Here is an 18,147-nt window from a genome sequence, read left to right on the forward strand (position 1 = left end):
TAATTTATTACAATTTATTCAGAACTAGATTTTAATACAACAGAACGTTTTGGCAGCTAGAAGCCTGGAAGAAGTACAGTTAAGTCCACTTCACCAGGCAGGTTTGACTTGCTCGCTATTAAAAAAAACAATCAGACGGTGAGACTAAGGAAGTAGGAGTAGAGGGGGGGGGGAAGGAAGATAAATGCCAGAGGGGGGGGGAAATGAAATTTTAACTCAGCAGTTAAAAGGGACCACCTCTGTCTCTACAACCACAGCTCAGCAAAGTGGATATTTCCCCTTTCCCCAAAATGCAGGATGGACGTAGCTGGGATAAGACACGGGTGAAACTTCAAGAAGTGTTGAGACTACAACTCCCATCCTTCCCTGCGGGGATGGGAGCTGTAGTTTGACAGCCCCTGGAGAGCTACGGTCAAGGCAACGGAGCCTTGAAAATTGTCACGCCGGGGCATAAAACAAAGACGAATTAAAACATGAGCTGTCAATTCTCGACATCAACATACCGCAAGGATAAAACAAAATATCCACTCTGCTTTTCGTGGTTCCTCTATCGTTCGGATCTGTTGGGCTTCTTCAAGCACTGGGCACAAAAGATTTCTAACGGTGCTAAAAAGCAGCTTGGGAGAATCAAGTTTTGGTCGGAAGGTTATTTTAGGAAGTCAAAAATAAAAGAGGAAGATGGAAATTCAGCTCAGCATGGCAGAGGAATTGGCACGTGATTGTTCCAATTCGGCAAAGATTTAATTTGGAGTCAATCCAATCCAATCTGGGCATCACATCACCCCCTTGGAGAGTTAATTGGGATGTCTCCAGATCTGTTGCTTATTTAGTCCAAGTAAGCTACTTTGGTGCAGGCACAGACAGGGTCTTCTTTCTCGTCAGTTTGGACACTGGGATCAATGGTCCAGAACCGATGGGAATCCTCTCCTCCATTTTTTCAAATCCAGCCAGCCATTCGGGTTGTGTTTTTTGCACTCTGCACAGCCTACAAACATATCGCTTTTTTTTTTTAAAGAGAGATGTAAAAAAAAAAAAAAACCCAACGGTGCCACGTTTCTTCAGTTTCCTGGAAGATTCACCGTTCCGCAGCTTTGTACACGTTGAAATTTAAACCAAAGGCGAATTTTCTACTCCCCTCCACCGCTCAAAAAAAATTCAAAATCTAACTAAATGCACTTCTCCTCCCTCCCCCAAGGTTAAACTTTTCTATCCGGAAAAACAACAACAGGGAAAAGGGAATTTGTTCTCTTTCGCACAAGGATAGCAAGAAATACTTTAAAGACATCGTTTAAAAGATCCAACTGTTTATAATAAAAGCAACTGGGATGCTTGCTTTGGGGGGAAATGTCTGCATATCTACCCCCCCCCAGATGCAATAGAAAAGTGGAGCTTTCCATCCCATCTGCCTTTTCTTAAAAGCTCTTAGAAAAAAATCAGCTGCCTTTGACATGGCTGGTTTTAAGACAATTTTCCGCGGAATAAAACTCAGATTTCAAATCTAATAAATTGTCCAGTGACGCACTGTGGCATTGACAAAGAGAAATGGTTGCATTTTGGTCCTGGTTCAGACATTCTGGCATTCAGGGCAGGAGTACTTGGCCTTTTCCTGTGGGTTATAGGAAAATGAGTTAGTCCTCAGTTTAGGACCACGATTGAGCCCAACATTCCTGCCGCTAAGCGAGACATTTGCAAACTTTATCCCCATTTACAGCCTTTCTTGCCACTGTTGTTAAGCAAATCACTGCAGTCGGTCAGGGCCACTGTGAACTTTGAACGGTCATTAAATTGAGGTGTTGTAAGTCGAGGAATATCTATGGTTAGCATCTCCGCAAAAAGTCCTGTAAAAAGTAAACGCCAGCAGGGTGGACTGGAGCAGGGGTCTCCAACCTTGCAACTTTAAGTCTTGGGGGCTTCAACTCCCAGAGTTCCTCAGCCAGATTTGCTCCGGGACTCTGGGAGTCGGAAGTCCACAAGGCTTAAAGTTGCAAGGTTGAAGACCCCTAGGCTACAGATCTTGTTAGATTTTTTCCTGCAAGGGCCTGTTTGCAAGGAATCCCCACGTCCCAACTCTACCTCTTCAACAGTTGTTTGATATCCTGGATTATCCAACTCAAATGCTTCCATATCCACACCTCCATCAGACCTGCTGTGGATTGTGATCTTGCCACGCCGAGCAAGTGCTTTGGGCTTCAAAGAAAAGAAAGAATAAAGCAAGATGTGAGCTATAAAAAAGATAGAGGCACTTTTTTGGATTTCTAACCGTAGCAGTTTTTTACAACCCTATTGAGGCTTTCTCGAACAATTACATCTTTAATTAAAAGCTTCCTGTGTTCTAATTCTTTGACGCTAAAAGAAACCACTGTTAATATTGTACATTTATTCAACTGTTATGTTCTGACCCCCCCCCCTCTCCACGCCTGTGAACAAGCCAAAACACAGGCTTGGCTGTTTGCCACTGTTTAATTGTAAGGTAACAAACTCTTTGGCCAAAAACCCAGATAATTCAAAATACAACAAAACAAACCAGATATTCAAACACGGCTCTAAGACATCGACTTTCTTCACTGCTAATTTTGAACTGCTGTTTCCTGCAGATGTCCCCTCCCAACGCCTCACCTATAAGCTCTCTTGGGAGGGGCCAATCTACAACCACCAATGCTAATTATCGTCTGTGCGCCTGCCTATGCTGCTTTCGTTTCTCCGCCCCTCTTACTCTAGCATCAGGAACTGACTGCCTTTGATCCTCCCCACTGCTCCGTGCCTCAGGCGCCTCCTGGTGGCCAACCAGCCCCTCTGGTCCCTGCTCTGAATCTCCAACCCGCACAGGGTCTTCCACATCATCCAGGGCAGACTCAAATGATCCCTCGCTATCTGAGTCCAGCATCAACTGAACCGGATCCTGCTGGGCTACAACATGTTATTACGTATGTAAAGAAGTTAACGAATCCAGCTGAAAGAGTTATCGGTGTGTGCTTTCTGGATTGGATTTTTCTGCAACAAACTGTGATGTAGACTCTGTCTTGAATCAGGTTTAGGACTCAAGATTCAGACTGTGAATCTGCAGAAACTTCTCTAGCTGAACCTGTGGGATATCAGCTTCAGGAGACGCCAAGGCAAAAACTGCATGAAGGACACCTGGGCATGAAGGAGCAATCAGATGAGGATGGTGTAAGGCCACCCAGCCCAGCCCGCCCCACCCCATATCCAGAGAGTGGAGAGAAGCAGAGCAGAGATGCTTTATGACCTCCTTGTCCAGCAAGGGAGTAAATCTCTTGATTAGTGACCTCTGGCTGCAACTCTTACCAGCCAAAGGAAGGTGGGGAGAGCAATTACAGCAAAGAGAATCATAATGATGAGGACCACAGCATAGAAAGGGACACCTGGTTTTTTCAAGGAAGGCTCCAGCCCAGTACCTGAGAAATTAAAAAAAAGAGAGAGTTAAATCAGGTCATAGGCCCATGGGAAACTCCGTAATAGCTCACGCCATATTATCCCCAAGATAAAGTAGCAGTCTGCCCAAGCTTTGCCCGGTTAAGAATGCCCAGCGGCTCCAGTGGGAAGCAAAGCCAGGAATTTGAACCCCCATGAAGATTTGCAGCTTCTCCTTCTCGTCTTCTACCTTTTGCAAAGGAAGTCACCCGAGCCTTTTCCCCCAATGGCCTGAATCCCTAGCTTCAACAGGCTTGAAGAAACGAAAGTTATAGCCCAGAATGGGTTCGGAGGAGAATGGAGGCTTCCTCTTACCCTGTTTCCCCGAAAATAAGACCTCCCCCGATAACAAGCCCAATCAAGCTTTTGAGCGTATGCACTAAAAGAAGCCCTCCTCTCAAAAATAAGGCCAAGCGCTTATTTCGGGGGTCAAATGAAAATAAGACCCTGCCTTATTTTTGGGAAACACGGTAGAACCGAAATCCCACCTGCCACAGTAAAGGAGAACCGATCCACTTGAAAACTGGAGGAATCTAGGAAATTCTTGGGATCGACCGCAAACGCCAGAGTCTGGAGAACGTCCTTGTGGCTTGGTGCTGGTTTTTGGAATATCACATCTCCGTAACAAACGAGGGAGCCACCTCTACAATTGCAAGAGAAAGACGCGGCTGAAGAGGGTTGATCTGGTTCACAGCTAATGTTAAAACCCAGGTTGCTCATCTCACAGAGTCGAGCAGCTAGGTTCGCCCACTGCACTAACCCAATATCCAGAAGTGACGTTACGACTCAGTTCTCCAAGCCCAGCCTCTATAGAGGCTCCCAAGGTTGCAGGTTTCAAGAAAAAGGTAACGTCTAGCTATATGCTAGACTCAAAGAAGAGTCTAGTAGGAGTTATCCAAATAGGATGGATGCCAGCATGGCTAAACTACTAACTGGCAAAGCTGTAATCCAACCAAACTGGTAGACACTAAATTGAAGAAAAGTGATCTTAGATGCCATCAGCAAAAGACTGTTGTGGCCCACCAGTGGCCAGCAGAGCTGGCAGGAGAGTCAGACAGTGAGGAGGTTGGGGAGGAACCTGGGCCAGTCCTGGAGTCTGGGGAAGGCTCGGATGAGGGCTCTGTGTCGGAGGCAGAGAGGGGGCCAGAGCTGTCTGACAGTTATCAGCTGCCTTCGGAGTCAGTCATCAGTGAGGCAGAGGAACAGCTGGAGCCTGTTCCCAGTGTGTTCATGTGCAGAGTTGCCAGAAGAAAAGAACAGCTCAAAAATCAGGGTCGACTTGGGAGTAAAGCCACAGGTGGATGGTGAACGGCCCCTCCCATAGGAAATAAAAGAGGAGCAAAAGGGGAGTGGGCTTTTGCAGGAAACAATTCATTCGTTCGTTCATTTCAGGAGTGTGAAGATCTGTCCGTGAATCTGAGAAACTCTGTGCCCAGTCTTTCCTTGCACAGCATCTCATTTGGAAAATATTTACATGGCAGCTTTCCAAGATAGATAAGGTCTGTGGTCATAAATATTCCTTTGAAAGACTGTTTGCCAGGCCTTGGCTGAATGTGAGTGAGAGGAATTCACATCCGTTTAATAAAAGGGGGTTTGTCGGGACCAGGACTCTGCCTCCTGCTTTTGGGGGGAAGCCTAGGTCAGAGTACAGGCTACCGAATAAGCAGGCTATGAAAAACAGACAATTCAATTAACTCACGTGATATTACGGATCGCCACTTGCAAGAGATTTTCATATTTGCCAAGGATACGCGTAAGCTGGAAAGCAAATCATTTTCACAAGATGAGCCTAGATCAGAGCCCTCCTCAAAAGCCTTACTCATCACCTTTTCAGCTGTTACACCCCTCATCAAAAAAAGAGGCAGAGAGCTTTCAACATATTTAGCAGAAGATGGATTCGGATTTCCAGCAACCGTTCAACCTCACTTACCGTATCCGCGAGATCCTTTGCAATGTTCTGGCTTTCTACAGAACGGTCCAGCATCTTCTCCGTAAATACTCTGTTGGTGATCATGAAGGAAATTGGGAAGATCTGGAGACTGAGCTTTGAACCTAGAACCAGAGAGTTGCACTTAAGGAAAAAGGTACCATATTTTCCGGAGTATAAGACGCTCCAAAGTATAAGTCGCACCTAGGTTTTGGGGAGGAAAACAAGGGGAAAATATCTGCCTCTGCCTCCCAGCAATTTGCCTCCTTGCAACAAACAGTACAGACAATATGCACTGTTTGTAGTGTTATATTTCAGACTATACTTGTACAGATGCTGCTAAAATTGATGTGCTTTCTGGAAGTATAGTTATTCTCTGCTATTTAAAAGAATAGCACTTTTTAAAACAATAGCACGGGGCCTCTTCAAATCAAGCATTTATTTTAAAAAGCTTCTTCATTTTATTGTCTAGAATAATAATAAAACAGTCTTTAAAAAATAAGCCTAATAATTTGAACATTCTAGGCATTTATAGTTGTTGACTAACCTCCTTGCAGCAAACAGCCTGATTAGCACAAGAAAAAAAAATCTGCCTCATGGAGCAATTTACCACGTGGAGCAAACGGCAAGTTTCACTTTCAATTTCTCCCAATCATCAGCTGTTTCAGGCTGCAGGGATTGTTATAGCTTATTGAAGCCTCCGTAAGCCCCCATTTGCTGCAAAGAGGTAAATTGCTGGGAGGCAGAGGTCAAAGGGTTGGGGCCAGTGGGTGGGTGGGGCTACATTCAGTGTATAAGACACCCAAAATTTTCACCCTCTTTTAGGGGGGGGGGAAGGTGCGTCTTATACTCCGAAAAATATGGTACCTCTCACCTCCTCCCAACCTCAGGCCTGAAGTCAGCCGTAGATCTGTACCTACTGACCATTGATGGAGAGCGAGATGAGGTCCACGGAGACGTTTGAAAGCCCAATCAGTGCTCTGAGAATCCAGGGGACGTCCACATGAATTTCGCTCTTGATGAAGATATTTCCATTTATGTCAACGCCACCTTGGGTATTTCTGCAGGCGAGAAATTATGTTACGTTCTGTTCTTTAAGACTTGACTTGCAGGAGGTGTGAAAATTCAGCATTTGATATACATTTGACTACAAGCAAAAAAAATATTATTTTTTTTGCTGCTTCAAATGAACCCATGAAGCTGTTTTGGATTGGTCAAAGTATCCAGCCTGGAAAATGTCCAGAATTGATCCTTCCTAGAAATGTACTACGTACCGGTTATCAACAAGCGAGATCAAATGAACTGCATATCGGGTCCCAAGCAACAGTTTCATCTGTACGGGCAGAAATTATTGTTATTACCGAGTCATAAATTCAGTTTGCAGAGTTAAGGATTAACTCTGCATCTCAACCGAAAAAATACTTAAGACCTTTACGGTCAAGTTCTTAATTTCTCATCCCTCCCTAAATCCTGGAACACGCTTATACTTCATTAAGTTTAAGGTTTCTTGGCACAGAAGGTCATCAAGTAAAATTATCGAAGATCTTAATTTGGAGGAAGCTGTAGACCAAATATGGGTGAAACCTACTCATTTAATTTGACCAAGCAGGACTGTCTAAACTCATCCACAATGGGCTTCTCTTCTCCATGCCTGAAGTCAAAAACCTTGCTCCATTACCTTGATCTTCAGACTTTCCAAGTGTTCTTGGGCAAAGTTCTTGTCATCAAATGTAGAGCCCAGTTCCAGGAGACTGAAAAATACAGCCAACTTCTCAGGTTCTAGATTTTTCAAGCTGAATCCTAGTGTAAACCAGAGGACAATCCTAGGAAGCATGTCCACAAGCAGAAGCCTCTTCCCATTGCAAATCAACAATAGGTATCAATCTAACAAATAAATTTCAGTAAGCAAATGAAGTTTGCTACTGTCTTGTCGCAGGAAGGAAATTAAGTTCCTTAACTAAACCTGCTGTTTATGTAAATGAAGACTCAATCATCCAGGCCAAAAGTATCTAAAGGTGAAATCATGGCAATTGGACCAAAGCTGAGCAAAGCCCGTTTGTTTGGTGACTCACCATTTAAGTGCAAAGATCTCACATCTATCCTCCAGTCAAAAAAGGCATCTATTCTCCGGATCTCAACCTCTGTCACAATTGTCCGTATGATGTCCGAGGGGGTGGGAAGAAGACCCATTGCCTGGAAGGCCACCTGGCTCTCCACTACGACAGATCCATTCCTAGAGGACAGAATTCAGGAGAACATCTCTAGACACCAACACCTTCCTAGCATGTTAGAACTCCAGGAATTTTGCCAGACAGCAGTCTAGCACTTCTAGATACAACCATTGGAAAGGTTCCAGATTGGACAAAGCTGTATTATGGCTCCACCTCAAACATTGGTGCCATTGTCCAAAACAGGAAATCTCTGGGGAGAATGCTCTGTGCATGGACCAATCTCTTATCTTTCATGCTACTTGGGCAGACAGGACTAACGATGGGTTAGAATTAACACAGGTATTTTGTACCAAATGAGCCAACTGATTTGAATCTGCAATTTGTCTGATAAACAGATTCAAAACTTTTCTTCTAAGCATTCAGTTGGGGGAATTCCAAAGGTAAAGGTTCCCCTCGCACATATGTGCTAGTCGCTCTCGACTCTAGGGGGCGGTGCTCATCTCCGTTTCAAAGCCGAAGAGACAGCGCTGTCTGAAGACGTCTCCATGATCATATGGTTGGCATGACTAAATGCCAAAGGCGCACAGACCGCTGTTACCTTCCCACCAAAAGGCGGTCCCTATTTTTCTACTTGCATTTTTTAACGTGCTTTCAAACTGCTCGGTTGGCAGAAGCTGGGACAAGTCACGGGAGCTCACTCTGTTACACGGTGCTAGGGATTCGAACCGCTGAACTACCGACCTTCTGAACGACAAGCTCAGCATCTTAGCCACTGAGCCACCGCCTTCCCTTTATCATACTTGTATTTCATACCCTTCTATCCTTAATTCCACGAGTCTCTTCCTGTCTAGAAACCGAACGATACATTTGGCAGCCTACTTACAAGAAACGAAGAACCTTTGCGTGCAGAAAGTTCTCATAGGTAGACAGCATCTTCTTTAACTGGAAGCAGAACATGAAAGGAGATTGTTAAAGAGCAGTTTTGCCCAGAAGAACGTTAATAAATAAATAAATAAAATAAATAAATGTGGGGGCAGGGCGCACAGGGTGGCCATGCGCGCATTGCATTATAGATGCGGGCGCATGCACTTTCGGCACGAAAAGATCAGCCATCATTGCCCTAGTAAGACCATCAACATTGGATAATATTAATTTTTTTTAAGGGAAGGGAAGAAAATGCTTACTGTTACTTTAATTTCTTTTTCCAGTTTCTTATAACTTCCCGAAGACTTGTTCATCAGGGAGTTGGTGTAATTTATTCTGAGGAGACGAAACCACAAAGACAGAACGCGCACTGCTGGAACGGTGGAAGCGAATTTACCCAGGGTCAAATTCTCCTTCACCGACTGGTTCCATGGCGAGGGGGTGGATTTGGTCCTGGGCTGCTGTGAAGAATGATCCTGTTGGACCCGCGTCACAATTTTTGTTCTGGGTAATGCTGTTGTGTCTCTCTCTTCTGATTTGGATCCCCTGGCATCAGCAAGGCTCGTGTTCTCCTTGGGCGATGCCGTCCCCGAGATAGTGCTCAAAAACTTTCTAGCCAAGAATGGTTGGGGAGTCATGCTTTGAGCTGGTCTATTCTGAGGTGGCGTGAAGATACTCGCTGGGCAAGAGATGTTCTTACAAGTAGCATTTGGCTCAACTGGAAGAGTTCTTTGAGAGGTCCACAGCGTAGCTGAAGCAGGAGTTCCCTGGTTGGATTTGGTCTCCAGGATAGATGATGGATACGAATTACTGGATGTGGTGAATCTTGAGCTATGAATGGGCAAAGGTGATCTGCCAATCGTTTGTATATTATTTGCAGTGGAGGTAGCTGTGACCTGGTGTCCCATTGCGTTCTCCAAGGTGGCCATCTCAGAAGAGGTACGTAAGCCGACTCTAGGAATGTTTGTAGGTAAGGACAGTGCTATTCCACCCCCTCTACTCCTTGACTCTACAGAAAGTGGGGTGGCACTGAATGACTTTGTACCTCTAGGCATCATCTGCCCTATTCTAACTAGGTGGCCCTCCGTAATGTTAATAAATGTTTTTGAAGTTGTCTCGGGAACACTGATTCTAGAGAAGGGAATGGAGGTCATGCTTGATGATAAAGAGTGGTGGGATGGTGGGACTGAAGATCTATCAAATTCTATCAAACCTGGAAGAGAAACTGTGGGATGAGATTGTGATGGACTGGGAAGGTTCTGTTCAACAGAAGAACTGCCAAAAAACTCCACTGAAGCACTCGTGGTGTAACCTTCTAGAAGATCAGTGTAGGTCAGTCTAGGTGAGGTTGCTTCAATTGGATGTAGAACATCTCCTATATCTAAATATGGGAGGGATAGAAAAGCAGAGTCAGTTTTTGTGGTACCAAGACTAAACACCTTGGTCACCAAGAAATCTGTAATTGTCTCAGGCTCAGAAGAGTCCTTTGATGTTTGCCACATCTTGGACATAAGAGTGGTAGAACTTAGAGGAGATAATGGAGGAGCTCCAGTTCCTCTCTTTGGCAGGGCATCTACTGGCTGGACATTGGTCAGTTTTCTGACTGAATCAGCTTCCATAGCAGTTGGAGGAGACTTTGAAGTAGGTATCTCTTCCATACTTGCTGAGATCTGTCTCTTTCTTCCATAGTATTGGGTCTCTAATGGCTTCCCGTCATCAGTAGTGTCCAACAGATCGGTCTGAAAGGAAACTCGGGGCCCAGTTTCAGCATTACCAGAAAGCAGTGTGCTAAGTGGGGAAGAAGTCTGATGATTCAAGAAAGCGACACCAACACTGGTTGCGTCTGTTCCATCTTTTGAGATGGGCCCATCGATGGAGCTCATTGTAGGACCAACCAAGCTTTCAACAATGGAGGAAGTGTTGTCCTTTGTTTCCAGTTTGATGGCTTCCTCAAGGGAGCCATTTAATATGCTGTGAGAAACCAAGGAGACCTCATCTTCTTTGGATGTTCCAAAAGACAGAGTTGTTGGAAAGCTTTCGGTGTGTTCCTTCAACAGAGAACTCGGGGGTTCAAGAGAAGGATTGGCTTCCTTCAGAAGGCCAACGGTTGCAGTTGCAAAAGCAAGCTGTGTCACTCCAAGTGAAACTTGGTTTCTTGGTGTCTCGGCTACAGACGTAGGAATAGTATCGGTAGATCTTGGCACCATCCAATCTCTCCCATCATTAGCCGCATCAGAAGAAAATTCGGCTTCCACAGTAGATGAGCTTGGTGGACTGGAATTTGTCAATGGCATTGTGAAACTGTCTCCAAGCTCTTGAGATCCCTGCAAGATGGAATCTGTTGTCGATGGTTGGGTTGAAGACCTCATCAGTGCAACTAAGCTACGGATAGGTGGCGAAGCTGTGACACTTTCTTCATGAGGATGAATTGCTGTGGAATTCTCTGGATCAAGATGGGATCTAGCCATTGCAGTTGACGGAGGGAAAACCTCACGTGGCTCCATCCTTCTGGGAACGGTTCCACGGGAAGACCAACTGAGGGTCAGAGGTTCCACTTGCTGCTGAGCGGAAACCGCAGTGGTCTCTTCTGACTGCAACTTTGTTGAGGTTTCAGATGTAGACATAAGAACATGAGCGGTGGTTTTAGTTGGGTGTCTAGCAGAGACCCAACAGGAGGAGAGAGGTTGAGTTACAGGAATGGTGACATCTGCTGGGGGGTTGGTAGCAACCAATCCAGCAGTATCATGTTCTTCATTATACTTGGCCATCTGGTCAAGGAGGGTCTTCCTTGAGCTTGCCACATGAGATGGAATTGAAGTGGGACCTGGGAAGTTATTGCTAGGAGATCTGAAGAAGTTGGAAGCACCAGAGCTCTGAGTTGTTCCTTCACTACTTGAGGGGAGAAACATTGATCTTCCCTCAAGGGTGCCAAGGGACTCTGTGCCAGTAGAAGAAACCAGATCCTGAAGACTTGCACCCATTGACTTAACGCTGGCTGATGTTGAGTAAGTTCTTCTGTTGGTCCTCTTTCTCTCACCACTGAAAGCATCAAGAGGTTGAGGAAGAGAGGTATGAAGCTGGCCGGCATTTCTCTGACTTACACCAGTTTGATTAATTGACCTACTAAAATGCAAGTCTGTTTTTTGTGGGGTGTGTCCAAGATTGGTGGGTTTCTCAGCCGAGACAGTCGTGACATTGCCAGTTGGCCAACCGGAAGCAGAAACTGCATTTAAAAAGCTTTGATCTCCCGTGCTGGCAGATCCCATGGTGACGAAAAGAAGAAGAATGGTGAAGAAAAGGGGCCACCTTGGTCTTCCGGCAACGCTTAGTGAGTTTGGAAGAGGACATAAAATTCTTTGGTGGGCAAAGGGCAAGTCTGCAGACTGAAGTCCTGTCCCTTGGCATCTGGTAGCAGAGGATCCCAACATGGCTGCTTCACTGTAAAACAACAGGAAGGATAGTTATTTGAGCAGATGTGCGATTTCCCAGAATATTCATCCCCCCCCCCCCCGAAACAAATTGGGAACAACTAAAACACAACTCCTAAACTCTCTTTTTGTGACCCCGTTCAAGCCAAGTAACTCAATTTTGGGGGTTTTCATAACACCCAAATGTATTTTGACTGGTTTGGGCCCCATTAAATTGTACAAACCATGATTTGTTTGCAAGCCCCAAACATCCTAACTAGCAGGTTTTAGACAAGGGGTCTCCAACCTTGGCAACTTTAAGACTTGTGGACTTCAACTCTCAGCTTGCTGGCTGAGGAACTCTGGGAGTTGAAGTCCTCAAGTCTTAAAGTTGCCAAGGTTGGAGAGCCCTGCTCTAGATTGTATGTGAATGCATAAGCCACCTTCCATCGCAATGAAAAACCTCCAATTTGATCTGTTTGGGGATAGCAAACTGTCCTCCCTGAGTGGCCTTCCAGCTTGTCTGGACTGCAAGTCCCATCTTCATCAGCCAGTATGACCAACAGCCTTGCAGGCTTGAGACCAAGAATTGGAGCTTCTGGGTTATGTAAAAAAGTCCTCCTCTTTTTATTTTCCTCTCAAAAAACTAGCCTTGGAAGCTAAGGAGGGAGAGAACAGATTAATTCAAAAGATTCTTTTGATTGTCATTGCTCTGGTATTGAAATCACCCATCTGGGTTCTCTTAACCCCAGCTAAGGAACCTAAAGGTAAAGGTTCCCCTTGCACATATGTGCTAGTCGTTCCTGACTCTAGGGGGCGGTGCTCATCTCCACTTCAAAGCCAAAGAGCCAGCGCTGTCCGAAGACGTTATCGGTGGTCATGTGGCTGGCATGACTAAACACCGAAGGCACACGGAACGCTGTTCCCTTCCCACCAAAGGTGGTCCCTATTTTTCTACTTGCGTTTTTACGTGCTTTCCAACTGCTAGGTTGGCAGAAGCTGGGACAAGTAGCTCACTCTGTTACGCAGCGCAAGGGATTTGAACCGCCGAACTGCCGACCTTTCTGATCGACAAGCTCAGCGCCTTAGCCACTGAGCCACCACATCCCTTAATTTAGGATGAGAGGCCACTAAGAAACCGCCAAGATTGGAGACAGAAAAAGTATCTCTCCAATAAAAAGGAACCACAAACTTCTTCCAAGCCAACTGCAAGCCAGGTCCCCAAGCCACTGAAAATTCAGCTTAGCTACTCAGAAGTCCCAAAGGTGCTTTTTCAAAACGCAATTGGACTCCTCCCCCCCCCCCCCCTTGAAGACGTTTGGCTTCCAGAAAAAAGCAAAACATCTTCAAAAAGAAAACAAAAACAAAATCCAGTTGCCTTTGGAAAAAGCACCTTGTATGCCTTCCTCTCTGTGAAAACGGAGTTTCTTTTTCAAGCCAAGTTTCCTAGCAGAACCCCGAATGTTGGCTAGAGAAAAGTAAGCCAGAGAATTGTGGCTTAAGGGAAATTGGTTGAAATTGGTGGGAGAAAGCAGCAGAGGAGAGGCAATCTTTATTTAAATGCATGCCCCTGTTGGTTAATAGAGGGTTTGTGCGTTATTCCAAGAAAAATCAACTTTTCCCCCTTTTGGGGGGGATCCTTTACTCGGGTTTGAGAAAGGCTACGATAAAGCAACCGGCCTGGGAGGGCGCAGACGGGAAACTGCAGAAGGAAAGGGGGGCGCAGCGACGCTTGTGGATCCGATCCTCGGAAATGGATCTCGGAGGGCATCCAAGATTTGGGGTCCCGTTGGCCTTAGCGCGCGCATTCCCAAAGCTGCTGGGGGGAATCACGCTGGGAGGGAGGGGTTTTTTCCCGCCCCTGCACCCTCGGCCCAGAGACACGTGCACCCCAATCCTTCGAGCCCCTTTGCGCTGAAGCGGAGCACCTGCTACCTCAATGCAGCTCATTCCTGGCAGGCCTTAGCAGGCAGCCTTGCTCCAAAAGCGCCTCGCGACTACAACAGCCAGCCAGCCAGCCAGCCGGCCGAATGGGAATTGTAGTCCCCCGCGTTAGGAAAGGCTGCTTCTGGGGGGAAACACACACACACAATGCACACCTGGTCCCCTTTCCAGTCAAGCCGCCCCCACCCCCAACTCTTACCTGCGACCTGGAGCGAGGCGAAGGCTCTTGCGCCCCTCCTCAGCGCCTAATTGCGAGGGCTTTTGTGGGCGGGTCTCTCTCGGATTCCCAGGAGGCCAATTAGCACCTTTTATGGGACAGAGGGGCGCCTCGGGCGGGGCTGGGGTGGGGGCAGGTGGAGAGGGAAAGATATCCAAAACCAGGTTTGGTTTCTCTGAGTAGGCTGGTTGCAGAATAAATGAAGGAAGGGTAGGACAAGAAGCAATGGGTGGAAACTAATCAAAGAGGGAAGCAACTTAAAACTAAGGAGAAACTTCCTGAGAGTTAGAGCAATTAATCAGTGGAACAGCTTGCCTCCAGAAGTTGTAGGTACTCCCAACACTGGAAGTTTTTAAGAAGAGATTGGACAACCATTTGTCTGAAGTGGTGTAGCGTATCCTGCTTAACCAGGGGGTTGGACTAGAAGACCTCCAAGGTCCCTTCCAACTCTGTTTATTATGTTTTGTATTGGTATTGTGGAAGGACCCTTGGAAAGCAAAGGCAATTTTTTGAGCCTTTGCGTGGCAGGATTGCCAACTGACTGGCTGGGACCTGCACCTATGCCTTTACCAAAATGCCAGTTGGTACCACTCGGTGCCTTAAGTCAGTGCTTCCCCAAAGCTGCGTAAACCATCCAACAGTGGGTAAAAGTGGCTTGGCTTTGGTTAAAGACACATGACCCATTATCCATCACAATTGTTGTTAGTTGCAAAGTCATGTCTGACCCTACGGACAACGCTCATTCAGGTCTTCCTGTCCTCTACCATCCCCCAAAGTCCATTTAAGCTCACGCCGACTGCTTCAGTGACTCCATCCATCCACCTCATTCTGTCGTCCCCTTCTTCTTTTTCCCTCTGTCATTCCCAGCATGAGGCTCTTCTCCAGGGAGTCCTTCCTTCTCCTTAGGTGGCCAAAGTCTTTTGAGTTTCATCTTCAGGATCTGGCCTTCTAAAGAGCAGTCAGGGTTGATCTCCTCTTGGACTGACAGGTTGGATCACCTTGCAGTCCAAGGGACTCACAGGAGTCTTCTCCAGCACCAGAGTTCAGAGGCCTCCATTCTTTGGCGCTCAGCCTTTCTTACGGTCCAGCCTTCCCAGCCATCCATTACAAATCCATCACAATATTTAATATTTAAATGAACTTCTTAAAGGAAATGATTGTGCCAAACGCCCCAACTTCTAAGCGTGTGGCAAGCAGCCTTGCACCCCAATTCTGCCCTCTCTTTTCACTTTGAAGCTCAGCCTAACCTGGGACTCTGAATGGTTGAAAATTAAACCCTCGTTTCCCAAACTTGGCCACTTCCAGGTGTGGTCGTTTCCAATCCCCAGAATTTTCATTAATGGCCATCCTGGCTATGGAATTTTGGGATTTGAAATCCACATAATTGCCAAGATTATTAGTGAATGGTGGTTTAAACTCAGTTTACTAGCAGGGTCACACATCATACCGATAGAAGAGAATATTTGTAGCTCAGGGTTGGACTATGAGGTGCTCTCTAAGCTTGGTTATGCTATTCTATTCCTATTCCTATTCCATTCTATTCTCGCAGACCTTTCATTACCAAACTAGATAACATCATCAGTGCTATAAGGGGGGGTGAGGTTTGCTCTTATTTTTAGATATTAGTGGCTTGCCTTGTTGATGGGATTGTTCTTTCATTAGGCTGCAGTTTACTGTTAAGCTTGGTTGTCTGCATTAGTAGTTCCTTGTTTGGGGTATTGCTTATTCCTCATTTGTTGGTCTAGTTTGGAGTTGATCACTGTTCAACTGGATGTTGATTTCTAGTGATGTGTTTTTGTTTATCTTTTCTTTGGCTTTTATTTATTTATTTATTTAGGGTATTGATTTTGCCGCCTATTCACACATGCCAACTCAAGGCGGCATACTGGACTATAAAAACCTCATATATTAAACAACAAAACTAATAAAAGAATCATATAATAAATTACTATAATTATGCTTTTATTTTTTATGTCTGCACTTTCTTTACTGCTTTTGCTCTCTAATTAAGCGTTCGTTTTTACCTTCTTTTTTTAAAAAAATGGTCAAGGAACACTTGCTATTATTTCCTTCTATGGTGACCTGCTTTCAGCTATAATGTATCTAGATTGAAGAATCCAAAATAATTCTATTTTTTTAAAAAAACCAAACAGAATTGGAAACATTAATGCTTGGAGAGACAAAGAATCCCAAACCCAAATATCATCCCGAAAATACACACCCAAAAAGAGATAATCAAAACAGAAAAGGAAAGGAAGAGAGAAGAGAGGGAAGGAAGGAAAAAGAGAGGAAAGCTGGAAGGGATAGAAAGAGAAGGAGAGAGGGCAGGAAGGGGAAGAAGAGAGGAGTAGGGGAGAGGTAAGGGAAGAAAGGAAGGGAAAGGAGAGGAGGAAGGAAGTAGAGAAGGGAGGGAGAAAAGAAAAGAAAAGTAGAGTGGTGATAACAGGTGTAAGGGATGGTAAACAAAGCTACCCAGAAAATATAATTTAACTTTTTATATGGAAAAAGAAATGTGCAAAAGTGATAAAATATAAATAAGAACTAGTAACTATGTGAGTGTTATCCCTGTAACAGTATGTAAGAGAATATTTTTTTAAAAAAAACTTTTTTTTTTAAAAAAAACCAAACCCCATTTAAAAGAAGTGATCCAAACCTTTGTCATTCTTACTTACTCCAGCTAAGAAACCCAGCACTTTAGAAGAAGAAGAAAAAACAAAAGGAAATACACGAAGTAGATCCTGGGATATCTTTTGGGGAACCATTAAAAAAAAAAGCTCAAAAGTTTTACAAAGATTGTGAGTTGATGAACATCTAAATTTAAAAGACTGGAGGGGTGAATTTGGGGGGGAAAGGCTTTGTAATGAGTTCTGCTTCTTTTCTGTACTTAAGCAAATTGTGGATTTGTTTTTTAAAAAACAAACAAACTTTTTTTACATTGAATACCTCTAAAGGTTTAATTGTCATGTTTGGAATGGAGCAGAGACTAAGTTCTTATCTTAGTGGTTGTGTTAATAGCTGCAAGCAATTCCCTGGCAGGGCCATAAATCTTTTGTGAATGGCTGTTAATCTGTATTGATTGTCTGCATCTCCTAAGCTTCCCTTTGACTTCATCATATAGTCGTCTTCCTCCTCTGTTCCCCTCCTCACTTGAGCCTGCAGACCAAGAATACAACTACACTCACAACAATAGTATATGCACATGAGGATGTGGACTCTAACCCACCATTTAAGTGTTTAAAGCTGTCACGGAGTCTTATTAAAGATGGATTTTTTTTCTACAACAGGCAAACGCAGCTCTTTGGAGGTATTTGATAAATATTTTAAGATTGGTTTATTCAAACCCCACCTTTTATTATTTTTTATAAACATACTTCATACTTCTTTCTCCTCTTTTCATCACAACAACCTTGTGAGGTGGGCTGCACTGAGAGAGAGGGACTGACCAGTCACCTAGCCAGCTTTCCTGCCTCAAGCAGGTGATTGGCTCAAAATCACCCAGCTGGTTTTCATGGCTAAGGTGAGACTAGAATTCCCAGTCTCCTGGTGATTGGCTCAAAATCACCCAGCCGGTTCCCAGTCACTCTCTCTTAGCCCACCCAACCTCACAGGATTGTTGTGAAGAAAAAGAGGAGGAGGAATATTAGGCATGTGAGTTGTTTATAAAAGCAAATAAAGGCAGGATATCACTAATCGAACGAAATGATGACCGTTAGCTTCACTTCTTTGATAAAATCAGAGGTCGCCTTTCCCAGAGCGTGTGGTTGGGTGCCATCTCTGTGAATTTGGGGAGACCCGCTCAAGGACCATTTTAATTTGTTGTGGGAGCTTCATCACTTGAGACTTTCAAGAAGAGATTGGACTGCCATTTGTCAGAAATGGTGTAGGGCCTCCTGCTTGAACAGGGTGGGGTGGGGTTGGACTAGATGTCCTACAAGGTCCCTTCCAACTCTGGTAATCTGTTAATTCCCAAAAGTCAGAAGATGGGAGACGTTACCCACAAGAGAAACCCCTCTATACTTTTCCCAGCACTTTGGATCGCTTTCTCAAACCGAATGGCACTTGACCAACCAGCTTTGCTTCTGAGGGAACCATCGCCGGACACAGAAAGAGAAGCCGCGGAGTCACCAC

At 45.0% G+C, this 18,147-nt stretch overlaps 1 protein-coding gene across 1 annotated transcript; it reads right to left on the reverse strand.

The window, feature by feature from the left end:
- LOC309398083 (uncharacterized protein) lies at positions 1-14,158 on the reverse strand. The gene is made up of 13 exons (XM_081964603.1): positions 14,002-14,158; positions 8,712-11,889; positions 8,411-8,469; positions 7,429-7,589; positions 7,035-7,156; positions 6,631-6,689; positions 6,281-6,417; positions 5,360-5,481; positions 5,129-5,187; positions 3,918-4,072; positions 3,304-3,413; positions 2,074-2,187; positions 1-1,606 (listed from the first exon to the last, which is right to left on the reverse strand). The coding sequence occupies exons 2-13, from the start codon at positions 11,877-11,879 to the stop codon at positions 1,565-1,567; spliced, it is 4,308 nt and encodes a 1,435-aa protein (XP_081820729.1). The 5' UTR covers positions 11,880-11,889; positions 14,002-14,158; the 3' UTR covers positions 1-1,564.
- Between the last annotated feature and the right edge of the window lie 3,989 nt (positions 14,159-18,147).

Source organism: Natrix helvetica (genome assembly GCF_964273705.1).
Source record: "Natrix helvetica genome assembly, chromosome: 12".
Classification (NCBI taxonomy): Eukaryota; Metazoa; Chordata; class Lepidosauria; order Squamata; family Natricidae; genus Natrix; species Natrix helvetica.